This window comes from Talpa occidentalis, unplaced genomic scaffold (assembly GCF_014898055.3).
Source record: "Talpa occidentalis isolate TD23 unplaced genomic scaffold, MPIMG_talOcc4v2.1 talOcc4.15, whole genome shotgun sequence".
Classification (NCBI taxonomy): Eukaryota; Metazoa; Chordata; class Mammalia; order Eulipotyphla; family Talpidae; genus Talpa; species Talpa occidentalis.
The window spans coordinates 39,737,994-39,757,646 of NW_023601543.1; the positions used below are offsets into that span (position 1 = coordinate 39,737,994).

At 39.8% G+C, this 19,653-nt stretch overlaps 1 protein-coding gene across 1 annotated transcript in view; it reads right to left on the reverse strand.

Moving 5' to 3' along the window:
* APOOL (apolipoprotein O like) overlaps window positions 1-19,653 on the reverse strand; it is a 73,871-nt gene that overhangs the window by 38,414 nt on the left and 15,804 nt on the right. Inside the window, exon 2 of the mRNA XM_037512222.2 lies at window positions 9,129-9,233. Within this exon, the coding sequence (XP_037368119.1) occupies window positions 9,129-9,233 (105 nt within the window). The remainder of the gene's footprint in view (window positions 1-9,128; window positions 9,234-19,653) is intronic.

Sequence of the window (19,653 nt, forward strand, 5' to 3'; positions counted from 1 at the left end):
TTGTATCAAAGTAAGAAGAATAATCAACTCATTATTTCTCATCTACAGCCATACTATCCTGAATGTACCTATCTTGTCAATATTTCTTCTCTGCTATTTTTTGGTGAGAACAAACAAATGACAACAAAATAAATAAAATTCATATCATAGAAAATTTTTAACAAGAAACATTCAGGGATATGTATGGCTGACCATATACATACAGTTTAATTATATAAATCTGAATACTGCTAATTTAACAGCTTAAAAAATATGATCACCCCATGGTTCTGTAGAGTTTTCTGACAGAGATTTAATTATATGTACTAGATGGTACTTAATAAGAGAGTAGTATATTGATGCCTCCAAAAAAGATACACTCAAAGATTGATGATAAGCAAGGTTAATTGTCAGAACTTAAAACAAAAATAAATACAAAACTGAAAGTAATCTTAAGCAGTACTGACAGGAATATTATCTAGAAGAAGAGGAGTCAATCTCATTCTATCCTGTAGTGGTCAAAATATACCTACATACCATTCTGAACATATTTGGCAGATAATTATCATGATAGTGAAGGAACTCAAAGCTATGATATGAAAGAAATGGTTAAAATTACTAATATACTTATCCAGGAAGCAAAAGTACTTAAAATGTAACTGATATCTGAAGAGTTATTTTGTGGGAGAAAACAACACTAATTCAAAAGGAAACTTGGACTTCCATGTTTATTGCAGCACTATTTTTACTATAGCCAAATTATGGAAACAACTAGGTGCCCCAGAAAAGATGAGTGGATCAAGAAGATGGGTATATACACAATGGAATATTACTTTGCAGTCAAAAATGGTAAACTCATGCCATTTGTGGCAACATGGATGGAGCTGGAAGGGAAAATGCTAAGTGAGATAAATCAGAAGGAGAAAGATAAATATTAGATAGTGTCACTAAAATGTGGAATATAAAGTAACTAAAGCAAGAGTCAGATAAACTAACCCTTGAGAGCTGACTACAGAACTGAAGAACCAAGTCGGGGAGGAGGGTAGAGGAATGGTAAGAACAAAGAGGGAAGGAAGCACAAAGGTCTATGGTGATAGAATATGGGTGTGTTGGTGGTAAGTGCACTACAGTGGTCATAACCTGATGGACATATCCCAATATTACCTCCACTAAAAGCAAATTATATAAATTATAACAAGACATAGTCAATGGATAGAACTCAAGAGATTGTGTTTGTCATAAAGACTATGTTAAATCAAAGTTGCCAGAAAATGTATTGCCTTACATTCCTTTATTCAGTTTCATTCATGTAGAAGATAAAGGACCACTTAATGTGTCTATTGTAGAGAGCATTATAGTACCATACCGAAGACAAAACTACAAAACAAGTAAGACAACTTTCAAAACTGAAATTTTAATGAAATTCTTAAACAAAGGCTTCCAAATATCAGTGGTAGTACATTTTTCAAGGAAGAAATATAAGATTGCTTAGAAGTACTAAGACCCTGTACTACTCGTTGATTATTCATTAAGAAAAATCACCAATTGATTTTCATTGCAGTTAGGATTTTAGATGTTTTGAGTTATAGTGTTAATACAATATAGTGTTTCTTTCAAGATACCTTATATCTATTTCTGTTAACTTATGTGCCAAACAAATACTACAGAAAATTTTAATAGAGGTAAATTAAAAAAAAAAAAAAAACTCATAGCTACTACACCATCGTTATGTTATATAAAAACTCCCACACTATTTAAAACAAATTACCTGCGAGGGGGCGGAGCAACATGGCGGCGAGGAGACGCTGCGAGTAAGATCTCCCATTAAAAAAAGTTAATAGGGAGGAAAAGCGGCAGGTCCCAGTGAGAACTGGGACACGGAAGATAAACGGGTGATGCCAGCAAACTGCCCAAAGAAGAAAGTTGCCATAAAAGAGGACTAGAGGGGAGGAAAGCACAGAACCCTGCTCCCCTCCCCCGCCCACAGAGGCGGCACTCTCCGACCGGCAGAGAGGAGGAAAACAACAAACTAAAACGACCAACAAGAACAAACGACACAGCAAGCGGGGCTGTGAATGGAAAGGAACTATTGCAGCCACCACACCCCGTGAACGGGAGCTGTGGAGAACCCTGCAGGATTCGCCGCGGAGGTGAGCGAAAGGCTCCGGGCGCCATTAGAGAAGAACAAAGACCCCGGGAGACGCGCACACAGCCCGGGCTGCCGGTAAGCCTGCGCGGAAAAGCAGTGCGCTTGGCGCGCTTGAAAAGCAAACGCGGACCGGGATGGTGGCTGCCCAGGTCCCCGCGCCTGCAACCTAGGCTTGCGGGGAGACGCGCTGAGGCCCTCACGGGGGTGAAAGGCCCTCCCTGAGTAAGCAGGAACCAGGCGCCCAGGCACGGGAGCGGGGTGCAAAAGGCGCCATTCCCGCGCCACTGAACTGGGCTACAGCCCGCATCCTGGACCTGAGGGCTTTGAACTGAGACCCGGGGCACGAAATTCTGGGCGAGGGTTCTCCACGACGGTGGGGCACAAGGCAGACACAGCACCCCAAAGCCGTTGAGGTTTACCCTACCATTCTCGCTCTCTGTTCCCTGTCTCACGGGGGTGGGGGGGTTGAAAAACAGCCCCCCAAGGACAATAGGAGAGATCTCTGGTGCCACCTAGCGACCAGAAAAAAAGTCACTAACACCTCATAGAACAGGGAAATTTCTTAAGACTTCTTGAAAAGGGCAGAAGGCTTCTGGAGGACCCAGTGGCCAGCTGGGAAGTTAGCCCACGCCAGGCCCCTTCCAACCAGCAGTCGGAGCCCACAGAGGGAGCAGGCACCCACGTCCGGGGCAGACCGGGCACACAGAAGTGTGTGCATGAGACCGGATGTACAGGGACTGCGTCCCGCTTCGCCAGTTTAGAAAAGGGACATTTCTTCAGTAAAGACATCCTGAAACCAGCAGAAAGCCCCCCCAGAAGCCAGAGATGGTTCCTGGAGGAGCCAGAGGGGAGCAGAGAAGTTCACCCAAGATGACGGCCAGTCCGAGCAACACAGTGTCCCAGTGCATACGACAAATTAGAAAACAGACAGTAGGGAGTAGAAGAACCACACACAACCTAACAACGCCTCAGGAAAAAAGCACACCACAAAAAGAAAACCACCCTCCAGATTGCAACGACAGTAACATGGAAGAACTTCTGAGCCTTCCAGAAAGAGAATTTAAAATTGCCCTGATTAAAAAAGTGGCAGATCATAAAGGAAAACAATGATCAGAAGAAGGAAATTGAGTCCCTAAAGAGGGAAAACAATGGTCAGAAGAATGAAATTGAGTCCCTAAAAAGGGAAACAATGGTCAGAAGAATGAAATTGAGTCCCTAAAGAGGGAAGTAAAAGAAATGCAAGAGATCAAAGAATTAATGGAGGAACTAAAGAACTCTGGGAAAAGCAATGAAAGCAGAATAGATGAAATGGAAGAACGAATAAGTACTCTTGAAGACATAGAAATAAAAAGAACCAAAACAGAAAAGGAAAGACAAGTACGAAGGAAAAAGAATGAAGAAAGACTTCGGGAACTATCTGACTCCATGAGGAAAGGAAATATAAGAGTTATAGGAATTCCAGAAGGAGAGGAGAGAGATGTAGGAACAGAGAAAATATTCCAGGAGATAATTGAAGAGAACTTCCCAAATGCGAAGAAGGAGCTGAAAATTGATATACAAGAAGCAAGAAGAACACCAAACTTCCACGACGAAAGGAAAAACACAGCAAGACACATAATAGTAAAGCTCCCAAGAATCCAGGACAAGGAAAAAATAATGAAGCTGACAAGAGGGAAGAGACAGATAACATTCAAAGGAAAACCAATCAGGATGACATCAGACTTCTCTGAAGAAACACTACGGGCAAGGAGAGAGTGGAGGGACATAGTCAACAGACTCCAAGAAAACAGATGCCAACCAAGAATACTCTATCCGCAAAGCTCTCCTTCCTCTTTGAAGAAAGAATATGGACCTTCCCAGACAAAGAGAAACTCCGGAATTTCATTACGACTAAACCCCCACTCCAAAAAATACTACAAGGAATCCTAAAGCCAGAACCTCAGAGGGATGAATAACAACGAAAGAAGACCAAAAAAAAAAGTTATTAAAAGAATAAATAAATAAAATCAAAGTAATGACAAACACAATGGCAAATACAGATGCTAACATATCAATATTAACTCTAAAAGTAAATGGACTAAACTCTTCAATAAAAAGACACAGAGTTGCAGCCTGGATTAAGAAACAAAACCCAACCTTTTGCTGTCTCCAGGAAACACATTTAGCTACAAAAGATAAAAATAGGCTTAAAGTTAAAGGATGGAAAACAATCCTACAAGCAAATGGACCAAAAAAGAAAGCAGGAACAGCAATACTTATATCAGATAAAACAGACTTCAAACTCAAAAAAATAAAAAGAGACCCCAGTGGTCACTACATTATGATCAAGGGGACAATACTGCAAGAAGAAATAACACTCATTAACATATACTCACCAAACGAAGGAGCACCAAAATATATCAGACAACTGTTGTCCTCTCTGAAAACAGACATCAGAGAAAACACATACGTAGTGGGAGACTTCAACACACCACTATCAACAATGGATAGATCAACAAGACAAAAAATAAGTAAAGAAACTAAAGCTCTAAATAAGGACCTAGAGCATTTGGGCTTAACAGACATCTATAGAACACTAAACCCAAAAAAAACGGAGTACACATTTTTCTCAAGCGCACATGGATCATTCTCCAGGATCGATCGCATACTGGGGCACAAGACAAACATCAACAGATACACCAAGATTGAAATCATACCAACCATTTTTTCTGACCATGAAGGCATCAAACTAGAAATAAACCATAAAAAGAAGGCAAGGAACTATCCTACCTCATGGAGATTAAAAACCACACTACTGGAAGACCACTGGACTAACGAGGAGATCAAAGAAGAAATTAAAAAATTCTTTGAATTGGAGAAACCCCACCAACTGGGAGAACATTTTTGCACCCAACACTAATGATAAAGGACTGATCACAAAAATCTGCAAAGAGCTGATGAGACTCAGCAACAACAAAGAAAATAATCCAGTCAAAAAATGGGCAGAAGAGCTAAAAAGAAACTTCTCTGAAGAGGAAATGCAAATGGCCAACACACATATGAAAAAAATGTTCAACATCACTTGCAATCAGGGAAATGCAAATCAAAACTACCATGAGATACCATCTCACACCAGTGAGAATGGCACATATTAAAAAAACTAGCAACAACAAATGTTGGCGAGGATGTGGAGAAAAAGGAACTCTTCTGCACTGTTGGTGGGAGTGCAAACTGGTCCAACCACTATGGAGAGCTGTGTGGAGATTTCTGGACCTACTAAACATAGAGCTTCCATATGATCCAGCAATTCCACTCCTAGGTATTTACCCAAAGGACACAGAAACATCAATTCCAAAGAGCACCTGCACCCCTATGTTTATAGCAGCACTGTTTACAATAGCTAAGCTTTGGAAACAACCCAAATGCCCAAAAGTAGATGACTGGATCAAGAAGATGTGGTACATATATACCATGGAATATTACTCAGCATTCAAAAAGATAAACACATGCAATTTGCAGCAACATGGATGGCGCTGGAAGGGATCATGCTGAGCGAAATAAGCCAAAAAGAAAAAGAAAAATACCGGATGGTCTCACTCATAGCAGGAATCTAGAAAACTTAAATAAGGGACCAGGAAAATGAATATAAGAAAGTGAAAATCAAAATCAACAAAAAACTATGAACCAGAGACACTTTTTGGGGGGTGCGGGGCGGGAGGGGAAGGATTGGGGTCAGAATGGGGCGTTTGCAATTGTATGGGGGAATATAAAAATAAAATTTAAGATTAAAAAAAAAAAAATTCTTTGAATTGAATGACAAGGAGGACACTAATAACCTAAATGTATGGGATGCAGCAAAAGCAGTAATAAGAGGAAAATATATAGCAATAGAAGCTCACATCAAAAAACAAGAAAGAACTCATAGAAACAACCTAATCTCGAAGCTCAGAGATCTAGAAAAAGAACAACAAAAAAACCCCAAAACCAGTAGAAGAAAAGAAATAATAAAAACCAAAGCAGAAATAAATGAAATTGAAACTAAAAAAACAATCCAAAAGATCAATGAAACCAAGAGCTGGTTCTTTGAAAAAATCAATAAAATAGACAAACCCCTAGCCAGGCTCACAAAGGAAAAAAGGGAGAAAGCACAAATAAACAGGATCATAAATGAAAGAGGAGAAATCACAACGGACACAGCAGAAATCAAAAGAATAACCAGCAACTACTATGAACAGTTATATAGAAACAAGTTCAACAATCTAGAAGAGATGGACAAATTCCTACAACTCTACAATCACCCAAAGCTAGATAAAGAAGAAATAGAACACCTAAACAGACCAATTACAAGCAGCGAAATTGAAATGGTAATCAAAAACCTCCCCAAAAACAAAAGCCCAGGACCTGATGGATTTACAAATGAATTCTACCAAACATTCAGAGACGAATTAGTGCCTATCCTTCACAAACTCTTCCAAAAAATTGAGAAGGAAGGGACAATACCAAACACGTTCTATGAAGCCAACATTACACTAATACCAAAACCGAATAAGGACAACACAAAAAAGGAAAACTACAGGCAATCTCCCTAATGAACACTGATGCAAAAATCCTCAATAAAATTTTAGCTATCAGAATCCAACAATGTATCCATAAGATAATTCACCACGACCAAGTAGGATTCATTCCAGGGACACAAGGATGGTTTAACATCAGAAAATCAATCAACGTTATCCAACACATCAACAAAAAGAAATATAAAAACCATATGATAATATCAATAGATGCTGAGAAAGCTTTCGACAAAGTGCAACACACCATTCATGATAAAAGCCCTTGAAATTCTTGGGATACAAGGAACATACCTCAACATCATAAAGGCCATCTATGACAAGCCAACAGCCAGTGTCATTCTCAATGGTGAAAAGCTGAAAGCAATTCCATTAAGATCTGGAACAAGACAAGGATGTCCACTCTCACCACTGCTTTTCAATATAATACTGGAAGTCCTAGCCAGAGTAATAAGACAAGAAAAAGACATCCAAGGAATCCAAATAGGAAAAGAAGAAGTCAAACTATCACTATTTGCAGATGATATGATAATATACATAGAGAACCCCAAAAACTCCAGAGAAAAACTAATTCAACTTATCAATCATTCAGTAAAGTGGCAGGATACAAATCAACACGCAAAAGTCAGTAGCCTTCCTATACACAAACAATAAATCTGAAGAAGAAGAAATAAAAAAAAAACATCCCTTTCATTATCGAAACAAAAAAAATCAAATATTTGGGAATAAATCTAACAAAAGAGGTAAAGGACCTATACAAAGAAAATTATAAAACACTGTTAAAAGAAATAGAAGAAGACACAAAGAAATGGAAAGACATCCCCTGCTCATGGATTGGAAGAATAAACATTATTAAAATGGCCATCCTACCAAAAGCAATATACCGATTCAATGCTATTCCAATCAAAATTTCAATGTCATTCTTCAAAGAAATAGAACAATTATTGATGAAATTCATATGGAATCACCAAAAACCCCGAATAGCCAAAGCTATCCTGAAAAAAAAAGAAGAAGATGGAGGCATCACACTCCCAGACTTCAAACTATACTACAAAGCCATAATCATCAAAACTGCATGGTATTGGAACAAGAACAGACATACAGACCAATGGAATCAAATAGAAAATCCAGAAATAAACCCACAGATTTATGGTCAACTAATCTTTGACAAAGGAGCAAAGACTATGCATTGGAGCAAAGAAAGTTTGTTCAATAAATGGTGCTGGGAAAACTGGGTTGCTACATGCAAAAGAATGAAGCTTGACCACTACCTCACACCATACACAAAAATCAACTCAAAATGGATTAAAGAACTAGACATAAGACCTGAAACCATAAAATACATAGAAGGAAATATAGGTGAAACACTACGTGATTTGCATATCAAAGACATCTTTACAGACACATCACCCAAAGCAGTGATAGTGAAGGCAAAGATAAACAGCTGGGACTACATCAAATTAAAGAGCTTCTGCACAGCAAAAGAGACAATAACAAAAACAAAGAGAAACCCCACCAACTGGGAGAACATTTTTGCACCCAACACTCATGAAAAAGGACTGATCACAAAAAATCTGCAAAGAGCTGATGAACTCAACAACAACAAAGAAAATAACCCAGTCAAAAAATGGGCAGAAGAGCTAAAAAGAAACTTCTCTGAAGAGGAAATGCAAATGGCCAACAGACATATGAAAAAATGTTCAACATCACTTGTCATCAGGGAAATGCAAATCAAAACTACCATGAGATACCATCTTACACCAGTGAGAATGGCACATATTAAAAAAATTAGCAACAACAAATGTTGGCGAGGTTGTGGAGAAAAAGGAACTCTCCTGCACTGTTGGTGGGAATGCAAACTGGTCCAACCATTATGGAGAGCTGTGTGGAGATTTCTGGACCTACTAAACATAGAGCTTCCATATGATCCAGCAATTCCACTCCTAGGTATTTACCCAAAGGACACAGAAACATCCATTCCAAAGAACACCTGCACCCGTATGTTTATAGCAGCACTATTTACAATAGCTAAGCTTTGGAAACAACCCAAATGCCCAAAAATAGATGACTGGATCAAGAAGATGTGGTACATATATACCATGGAATATTACTCAGCATTCAAAAAAGATAAACACATGCAATTTGCAGCAACATGGATGGCGCTGGAAGGGATCATGCTGAGCGAAATAAGCCAAAAAGAAAAAGAAAATACCGGATGGTCTCACTCATAGGCAGGAATCTAGAAAACTTAAATAAGGGATCAGGAAATGAATAACTATAAGAAAGTGAAAATCAAAATCAACAAAAAACTATGAACCAGAGACACTTTTTGGGGGGTGGGGGCCGGGAGGGGAGGGATTGGGGTCAGAATGGGGCATGTGCAGTTGTATGCGGGAATATAAAAATAAAATTTATTATTTAATTAAAAAAAATAAATAAATAAAACAAATTACCTGCTTTGGTTTCACTAGCTGCTTTTTGGATTCCTCTTTATTGGCTGCATGTACAATGATAGATGTGCATATCAAACCTGCAGGCATGGTTCTCAGCATTCCCATCTGAAAAATAGATATATCAAAAAGATATTTTTAATTAAAAAGTTCCCCACATTCCATTTTCTTATAAATTTTAGGGTCATCTGAGGAAAACTATGGGTCTAATTTAAATTTATTAAAAACCCAAATTAGGCCCGAGCCTTACAGAACCGAGCCTTTCACCATGGTCCCCAGTCGCACCAGGAAGAGAAAAGTAAGTAAGATGGGCAGGTAGGTAGTTGAGTTAGAGTCACTAGGGTCCCAGCCTTCACGTACATTCTGAATCATGCTGAAATAAAGGACATTCTGTAGGCTGCCCCACACCATAAAACAGGACTGTGTGAGCCAAGGTCAGCTCCATTTGCACATTCCAGATATCCTCCAGTCAAGGAGATGCTGGTTCCTGGACTCAACAGATGGCCAGAATCAACTTGATAAGAACCTGTCATGGAATTCAGCCAGTACAAGAAACAGACACAACGCAGAGAACTAAGCCCCTTAATTTCAAATAAAGTACATAAAACTATGCTTCTTGCTCCTGAGCAGCAACCTGCTCAGGACTACTCTCTGTTCAAAGAGCTTTCCTGTCCGTCTTCTTATCTGACAATAAACTTCTTGCTTTTCTTCCTAACTCTGGTCTCAATGGTGAATTCTTTCCTCACTGAGACAAGGACTGAGAGAAGAGCAGCTGGGATCAAACTCTCAGACCCCAGTTCAATACATCAGGAAGTGCATCCTACTCATTGCTTGGCCACCAGCAACTCCAAGCAGACCATTGCCACCTGCCTGGGCCTTGCTGGGCCTTGTTTACATAATAGGCCTTCAACAATTCCCTGGTAAGCAGCCCTGCTTCCAGGCCCAGTGACCAACTACTCAGGAGCAAACACAAACCCCAGTCAGGGCATTGCAGTACTTAGCTTTTCACCACAAGGCCCCCAACCACACTCAAAAAGTGCATTCCACTCAGTGCCCAGTCATCAGCTCCTTGGGAAAACACAAGCCCAAGTCAGGGTCTTGCAAGACCTAGCTTTATACCACAAACCCCCAGAAATACACAGGAGGTGCATTCAATTGAGGGCACAGTGACCAATGCTTAGGGAGCAGACTCAAGCCCTACTCTGGGCTGGACAATACCTCATCCTATATAAGGAATCTTCAGCAACCCTCTGCCATCTTGGCCACAAGAAACAAGCCTGAGCTATTGATCCTGGGTAAGGCAAGGTCCCAGGGACTCAGCCTGTTGAGCTAGTGTCCCCCAGCCCTCCCAACTACCAGAAGAAGGCACAGAAGAGCTTCTTGGGAGGCCTTAGCACCACCACAGATCATACAAGACCCCAGCAGCTTTGGCCACAATCAAGTAAATACCCAGAACAGTGAAGAGAAAGGAATCATATACAACAACAGACCCAGCTACACACAGTAAACCAATAGTAAACAATGGGAAGAAGTAAAAATATAAATGACCAAGCAAGCCCACAGTGGAACAGTATACCAGAGAGAGAAAACAAAACCCCAGAACCAAACCACAAAGACATGGAACAGCTTCTTTACCTACCAGACACAGAATTCAAGATGGCTATGATCAAGAAATCTAAAGAAAGGGAATAACACAAAGAAAACTCAGGAGAGGAAACAAATACCGTGAGAAAAACATTCAACAAACAGAAGATGGAAAAATGAAAACTGTAAACAAAACACTAACGGAATTGCAGGAGGAAGCAAAAAATTCAGGAGACAGCCATGGTAGTACAATAAATCAAATGGAAGAATGAATCAGTAAACTCAAACATGAAAAAGAGGTAAGAAGCAAGATAGAAAAAGAAAGAAAGGAACAAAAGAAAAAGAATGAAGAACCACTTCAAAAATTATCTGACACCATGAGGAAATATAAGAATCACAGGAATCCTAGAAGAGAGAAGGGAACAGAGAATCTATTTAGGGAAACAGTGGAGAAGTTCCCAAACTGGAAGAAGGAAATGAACATAACAAGACACCTTGCTACCTAGATGAAAAGAAAACTACAGCAAGAGACATAATATTAAAACTTCCAAGTCCAAGACAAAGGGAAAGTAATGAAGCTGACGATGGGGAACAAACAGATGACCTATTAAGGTGCACCAATTAGACTAACAACAGATCTCTCTAAGTAATCAATAAAGGCAAGAAGAGAATGGAATGACATATGCAAAAAAAAAAAAAAATCCAGGGAAAAAAAAATGCCAGCCAAGACTACTCTACCCTGCAAGGCTCTCTTTCCCTTGTCAGAGAAAAATCTTAGGGAGTTGTCATCCACCAATGCCCTCCCTCGATCCCTAAGAAATATTAAAAGAAGCCTGAGGATCTAAACCAGAGAGAAAAATGAACACAAAGAACTGAATAAGGAATTAAATAGAACCAAAAAGCTAGGAGCAAAATGGTAGTAATGGACACTTATTTACATGCCGATAATCACTCTAAATGTTAATGATTTGAACTTACCAATAAAAAAGGCAGAGCATATAGTTGGATTAAGAAGCAGAATCTAACAATCTGCTGCATCCAGGAAGCACACCTAAGTGCCAAGGATAAACACCCAGAAAGTAAAGGGATGGAAAACAATCCTGCAAACAAATGGCACCCAAAGGAAAGCAGGAACAGCCTTATTTATTCAGACAAAACAAACTTCTAGCTTAAAGAAGTACTGAGACAGGATGGACACTATGTACCAATTAAGGGAATATACAACAGTAAGACATAATATTCATCAATATATACTCAGTAAACGAAGGCGCACCAAAATACATCACATTAAGAAACTAGAAAGAGGGGCCTCCCGGGTGGTGCAGCGGTTGAGCGCTGGGTTGCAAAGCTGCCCGCAGCCTCTGCAGCGCAGGTTCTATCCTCGGCCACCAGGCGAGGGTCCCACATGGCGTGCAGACCTCTCCTGCCGCCTGCTGCTCCCCTCAGCAGTGTACTTTGGGCCTTCTGCCTGTTTTGCTCTCTGCTCTGGCTCTGGTGAATTCCCTCACTCTCCCGCGCTTCTGACTGTACCCAGTACTTATATAAATAAATAAATCTTAAAAAAGAAAACAACAAACAAACAAAAAAAGAAACTAGAAAGAGCACAAGCAAACAAACTTGACTCTCATTTCAAGGAGCAATAAAAATAAAGTAATCTGGAGGCCAGTAGATGAAAGGAAATAATAAAAGTTACAGCAGAAATAAATTGAATTACAAATCAAGATGACAGTCCAAAAGATGAATAAAAACAAAGGCTGGTTCTTTGGGAAAAAAAAAAAAAAAAAAAAAAAAAAACAGAAACCTTTATCTATCTTCTCTAAGAAAATTAGGAAAAGATTTCTAATAAACAGTATCAAAAATAAAAAGAAGTCACAACATACTGCAGAAATTCATAGGATAATATAATTATTCAACAACCTAAATGAAATAGACAGATTCTTATAATTATACAACCATCCAACACTGAATAGGGAAAAAATAAAATTCAAGGGAATATGCTATCACAAGGAGCAAACAACTCTCTAAAACATAACCATAAAACTTTGATATGTTCACTTGAAAAGACCTGAGAAGGAATAGTAGTACAGTGGAAAGAACACAGAACTGCGAATTGAAAAAGTTGGGTTCTAGTCTAGGCTCTGTTAATAATACGCTGTCATCTTTTACAAGTAACTTCTCCCTTGCCATGCATCAGATTGCCCATTTGTGAAAGATGCTGCAGTACAAAATGTCCAAAGTCCCTTCCAATTTTGACAACTCATGATTCTAATGCTAAGTGACCGTTTCCAAGCACATAATTTACTACAGATAAAATATTTCCACTTTGTTTTTTCTAAAATCCATAAGGGGAAATCACTAATAAAAGATTACCCTATGTTAAAATAATACTCTATTATTATATGATGAGAGTCATTCTTTTACCCTCAGTGAACATCTAGAATATACAGAACAAAGAGAATTTCAAGAATTTAAAAGTAAAAAGCATTTTAAAATACACACAAAATTTACTTCCTAGTTAAATAAATGAATTTGAAAACTTCAGCCTAAGGAAATTTTTTTTTTTGATGAAGCTAGTGATGGTGTGTGTAGCAGGAAAGGAATGGGTAATTACTACTAAACACAATAAGTGGTATGAAAGTATTAGATATAATTTGATTAGCAGCTTAAAAATTTCAAAGTGTTCAGATCTAGTAATAATTTAAACTTGGGCATCAGGACATCTGTGTTTGTTCTTGGGCATTAGGACATCTGTGTTTGTTCTTGGGCATTAGGACATTAAAGTTCATGAACAACTATGTAATCTCTGGTTAATCATGTCACCTCTCTGTGCCCATTTCTTTATAAAATGAAAAGATCTTGAACAAATAATTACTTGTGACCCTTACAACAGCACTGTCGAATGTGGTACATGAGTCACAGGTGCTATTTAAATTTACTTTTCAATTTTTTTTCATCCATCCCATAGTCACATTACAAGCCTTCAACAGACACATGTGACTCTAGTGGCTACCATATAAGACAATACAAAAATAAAATATTTCCATCACTGAAAAGTTTTGCTGGACAGTACTGTTTTAAAGTTCCATTATTTAGGTTTTTCTTGTGAAAAAGAAAGATTGCTATCTATCAAAAAGAAGGTATTAAATTATTTATAATTTTTCTTTCAAACATACCACTTTTAATCTTATATTTTATATATTCAAGACATATACACTGACCTGAAGACAGCAGAAGTAAAAGCTGGTTATGGTTTATGCCACTGAAGAAGGATGTAATAGAAATATGCTTCAGGAAAATATGAAAATGATAAATTTTATTATAATATAGAAATTGTTTTAAAAGATGATTTAAATCTATAAATCACACAATGGCCTCCTAAATCACAAAAATCATAAAAACAAACATGTTATTTTACATTTCCTCATTCTTTAAACAACATTAGTCAACAATTATGCTAGGTTAGGAATATAAACATAAAAGATACGCTCCCATCTTCCTCAAATGCTATCTCTGAGGAAATCCATGATCACTTTTCTATTCTTATCTCTTCACTACTCTCCTACAGAAATTCTGTGATGCAGCTAAATTCAACTGGTTGCTTGTCATTAGGCCCAGGAATACTCTACTAAAATCCTGGTCATTCATAAGAACAACTAGGCACTTTTCATGTAGTCAACAGTCCAATTAGATGTTAGGAACAGAAAAAATCTTTTAAAAATTAAGAATAACAATAGCTGTTAGAAATTATTGGGACATTTGCTATTGCCCAGGCCTAGTGTTGTAGCACATCATGCATTATCTGTTCAGCATTTCCTAATACAAAACTCTAGGAAATAAGTACTACTCTTACCCGAATTGTTCAGATAAGAAAACTGAGGCTTAAAAAAGTCATACAGCTAATGGCAGAGCAGGGAAACTCTCACATGAGCCCCAAAAGACTTGCATATGATTGTTATAACAGTATTATTTGTAATAGAAAAGAGAGTTGGGGAAGTAATCACAACATCCATTAAGAGAATGGAGAAATAAATCTGCTATACCCACACAGTGGAATATTAAGCAGCAGTGAAAATAAATGAACTAATTATACATAGAAAGGACCAAGAAAGGAGTGGTCTAGGACAACATAAAACTTTTAAAACAATAGCTTCTCTATCTAAACACCAAGACAAAACTGAGGGCATACTCCCACCCCCATAAGCACAGGGATTCTAACACTCCCCATCCAACCAGCGTGGTAGTAGAGAAAGTATAGCTTTCATCCTTGCAGATGGTAATGAGCCTTGGTCCCCAAGATATCAGTAGAAACCATGTGGGAACCTAGCTATTCATTATCATCTGATGATTAGTGTGACACTATGATTTATAATACACATATATGTGTACATAAACACATATATACAAAACACACACAGATATATGTATTTGGTAATTCACATGACCAAATATATTTCACATGTATATATGGTCTTTATCCATAGTTCTTAGGTCATAACTCCCAAAACTCTTGGCACTTCCTTAGCCATTAGAGCAAAGGGAGAATCTTTTTTATAATATTTGGACTCTGGTACTTAGTTCTAGAAAAAGCTACAGAGCCATAAAAGTCTGAATGGGTGTCTTATTATCTCAATGGTTCTATGTTAATGAGGGTAACTTTTGGAAACCACTTGAAAATGGAGGCTGATAAGGGAAATGAACATGAATAGAAAGTGGGACTTAAGAGTTCTGGCCTCTGATTTCAAAGGAGGGGAGAGGGAATAGTAGTCCATTTCAATTGCCAATTGCCACGGACCAGCACAGCAGTAGACGATGAGGCCACTCAGGGTTGAGAGAAGCGTGCAGGGTGGTCAGGGCGTCGGTGAAAGAAATGACAAACAGACACACTTCAAGAGTGAAAATCTGAGTGTAATTTTCTTTGAGTTTGTGACCAATATATATATGTTTTCCAAAGGCACAGGGACAATGAATATCAATGAAATCAGCTTGCTCATGGGCTCAGTCTATCACCATCAGGGAGGTGATCTACATAACAGGCAATGACTTTTATAGAAGAAAGAAGGAAGTTTAGAAAGACAAATAAGGGATTAAAGTTTATAGTTCTAGAAAGACTGGATAAGATTTTTAGCATTCTTGTAGTGGTTCCTGGTGGTCCGTTATCTTTTGATAAGCTTCTGCCTTTTCAGGGAACTTCCGCTGTACTTCCTCTGCTTCAGGGTGTTATGCTGTTCTCCCCCTGCGCGCTGGTTGCCCAGCCAGACCTAGGGACCATGGCGAAAGCCATTCCTAAAGGTCACTGCGGGGGGAGGTGCAGCAGGTATGTAGGGTTTTGCTGTTCTCCCCCTTGTTCTCCCCCTGCGCGCTGGTTGCCCAGCCAGAACTAGGGACGGTTAACCCTAAAGGTCACTGCAGGGGGAGGTGCAGCAGCCAATGACCAATGACTTAATCAATCATGTATATATAATGAAGCCTCCTCCATAAAAGCCCCAAAAGGAGGGGCTCTGGAAATCTTCCATATCGGGAAGTCAGAATACTTCTATGTGCCACCTTGCTGAGCCCCAAGTTCCATTAGGATAGAAGATCCTTTATTAAGGACTTTGTGATATGTCGCTTTTCATCTGGCTGTTGACAAGTACCTTTTACTATCCTTTGTAATAAATAAGTGGTCTGGGGGTAAATAAATGGATTTTCTGAATTCTATGAACCTTTCTAGTACATTAATTGAACCTGAGTAGAGAGAACCTCTGATTTACAGGCAGTTGGAAGCAAAGGGAACAGTCTGGGCTTGCAACTGGCTCATTAATTCTAAGAACAGGTTGTAGGAGCCTCCAATCCACAGCCAGTTGAACAGTAGCACAGGTAAACAGTCTGGGTTTGAGATTGGAATCTAAAGTATAGGGCAGTCTTTGGAAATTGAGCCCTTAACCTGTGGAACTGTATGATCTCTCTGGGCAGATGTACCAGAATTGACTTAATTCTTGGACACTCTGGTGTCTGAGAATTGCTTATTGGTGTGGGGAAGCTGATACATGTTCATACTGGAATTAGGTCCAGGAACCCTAAGCAAGTGGTATCTGAGAAAGCCTACTGATGTCAGGATTTTCACCATTATTGAATGATAATAAGGTCACCCCCCATAAACACACACACACCAGTGGAGGCCATGTGGAGAGCAATAGTGAGATACTCCTATCCCTCCTAGTCTGGGTGGTAAGATCAGAGGCCTTGTGAAGTTCCTAAACTCCCATTTTCGGCTAAGAATAGAAGGGAGCTCTCTCCTCCCTGAATGACGATAAAGAATGAGCAGGGAACACCGACTTCTACTCCTGCCTGGTAGTAACAAGGCAGCACTATGCTTTCCCTTGCAGAGTGGTATTATAGAAAGTCAACTAAAACAGGTTTGAATAAGGATCAGAGTCTTACAAGAATATACCAAACTATATAAGTAGCCACTGAAAACTACTCATCATAATATGGACCAGGAAAATCTCAACTTGAATAGTAAAGGAAAACTGACAGACACCAACATCAATGGGACAGAAATGTTAGAATTATCTGACAAAGATTTTAAAGCAAACATCATCAAAATGCTTGAACAAGAAATTAAAAAATACTTGAAGGAAATTTAAGAAATTCTCAACAAAGAAATAGATATGAAGAAAAACAAAATGGAAGATTTAGAAGTGAACAATATAATGGCAAATAAAAACTCAGTGGATTAACTCAATGCAGAATAAAGATGACAGAAGAATAACTGAAAGTTTTCCAAATTTGGAATAACACACAAAACTCATATGTGAAAGAAGCTGAAAAAATTTCATACAGATAAATCAAAATAAATTTATACCAAGGTGAACATATGAACTAAAGAAAAATAATGTTGATAACAGCAAAAGAAAAATAATCCCTTACCAATAGAGGAAAATTAATGAATGACAGCAGATTTTTCATACAAAATCACTAAGGCCTACAGCACATTTCTCTAGTGATGAAAGAAATGAACTGTTGGATAGGCGGATCAACATGGCGGCGAGGAAATGCTGTGAGTAAGATCTCCCATTTAAAAAAAAGTTAATAGGGAGGAAAAGCGGCAGGTCCCAGTGAGAACTGGGACACGGAAGATTAACGGACAACTCCAGCAAACTACCCGAAGAAGAAAGTTGCCATAAAAGAGGACTAGAAGGGAGGAAAGCTCAGAACCCTGCTACACTCCCCCACCCACAAAGTCGGCACTCTCCGACCAGCAGAGAGGAGGAAAAAAAAAAACTAAAATGACCAACAAGAACAAAGTACTCATCAAGTGGGACTGTGAGTGGAAACGAACTATTTCGGCCACCACACACCGTGAACGGGAGCTATGGAGAACCCTGCAAGATTCACCGCAGAGGTGAGTGAACGGCTCTGGGCACCATTAGAGAACAACAGAAACTCCTGGAGACCTGCACACAGACCCGGGCCAGCCGGTAATCTTGCACGGAAAAGCGGCATGCTTGAAAAGCAAACGTGGATTGCGGCTGCCCAGGTCCCCGTCCTTGCGACCTAGGCTTGAGGGGAGAAGCGCGGGGGCCCTCACTGAGGTGAAAGTCCCTCACTGAGTAATCAGAAACAAGGCGCCTGGACATGGGAGTGGGGTGCAAAAGGCGCCATTTCTGAGGACACTGAACTGGGCTACAGCCCGCGTCCTGGACCTGAGGGCTTTGGAACTGAGACCCGGGGCACGAAATTCGGGGCGTGGGTTCCCCACAACGGTGGGGCACAAGGCAGACACAGCACCCCAAAGCCGCTGAGGTTTTCCCTACCATTTCCACTCTGTTCCCTGTCCCACAGGGTGAAAAAAACAGCTCCCCAAGGACACTAGCAGAGATCTCTGGTGCCACATAGCGACCAGAAAAAAAGTCACTAACACCCCATAGAACAGGGACCTTTCTTCAGTAAAGACTGCTTGAAACCAGCAAAGGCTCCTGGAGGAGCCAGTGGCGAACTGGGAAGTTAGCCCACACCAGGTCACTTCCGATCAGCAGTCTGAGCCCACGGGGGTATGGGCACCCACGGTTGGGGCAGACCAGGGGCACAGAAGAGTGTGCCTGAGACCTGACGCACAGGGAGTGCGTCCTGCATCGCCATTTTAGAACAGGGACATTTCTTCAGTAAAGACTGCCTGAAACCAGCAGAAGACTCCCTCAGGAGCCAGAGGTGAGCGGGGAAGTTCACCCACGCCAGGCCCCTTCTGGCCTGCAGTCCAAGCACAGAGGGGGAGCGGGCACCGACCGCCGGGGCAGACCAGGCACACAGGGGAGTGTGTCCCCACATAGGCATTTTAAAACAGGGACCTTTCTTCAGTAAAGACTGCTTGAAATGACAGATGGCTCCCGGAGGAGCCAGAGGGGAGCAGAGTTCACCCAGGATGCCGGCCAGTCCCAGCAACACAGTGTCCCAATGCATACGACAAATTAAAAAACAGACAGTAAGGAGTAAAAGAACCGCATGCAACCTAGCAACTCCTCAGGAAAAAAGCACACCACAAAAAGAAAACTACCCACCAGATTGCAACGACAGTAACTTGGAAGAACTTCTGACCCTTCCAGAAAGAGAATTTAAAATTGTCATGATTAAAAAAGAGGCAGAACTCATAAAGGAAAACAACGATCAGAAGAATGAAATTGAGTCCCTAAAGAGGGAAGCAAAAGAAATGCAGGAGATCAAAGAATTAATGGAGGCACTAAAGAACTAGTGGAAAAGCAATGAAAACAGAATAGATGAAATGGAAGAACGAATAAGTACTCTTGAAGACACAGAAATAAAAAGAACCAAAACAGAAAAGGAAAGAGGAAGTACGAAGGAAAAGACGAGAGAAGACTTCAGGAACTATCTGACTCCATGAGGAAAGGAAATATAAGAGTTATAGGAATACCAGAAGGAGAGGAGAGAGATGTAGGAACAGAGAAAA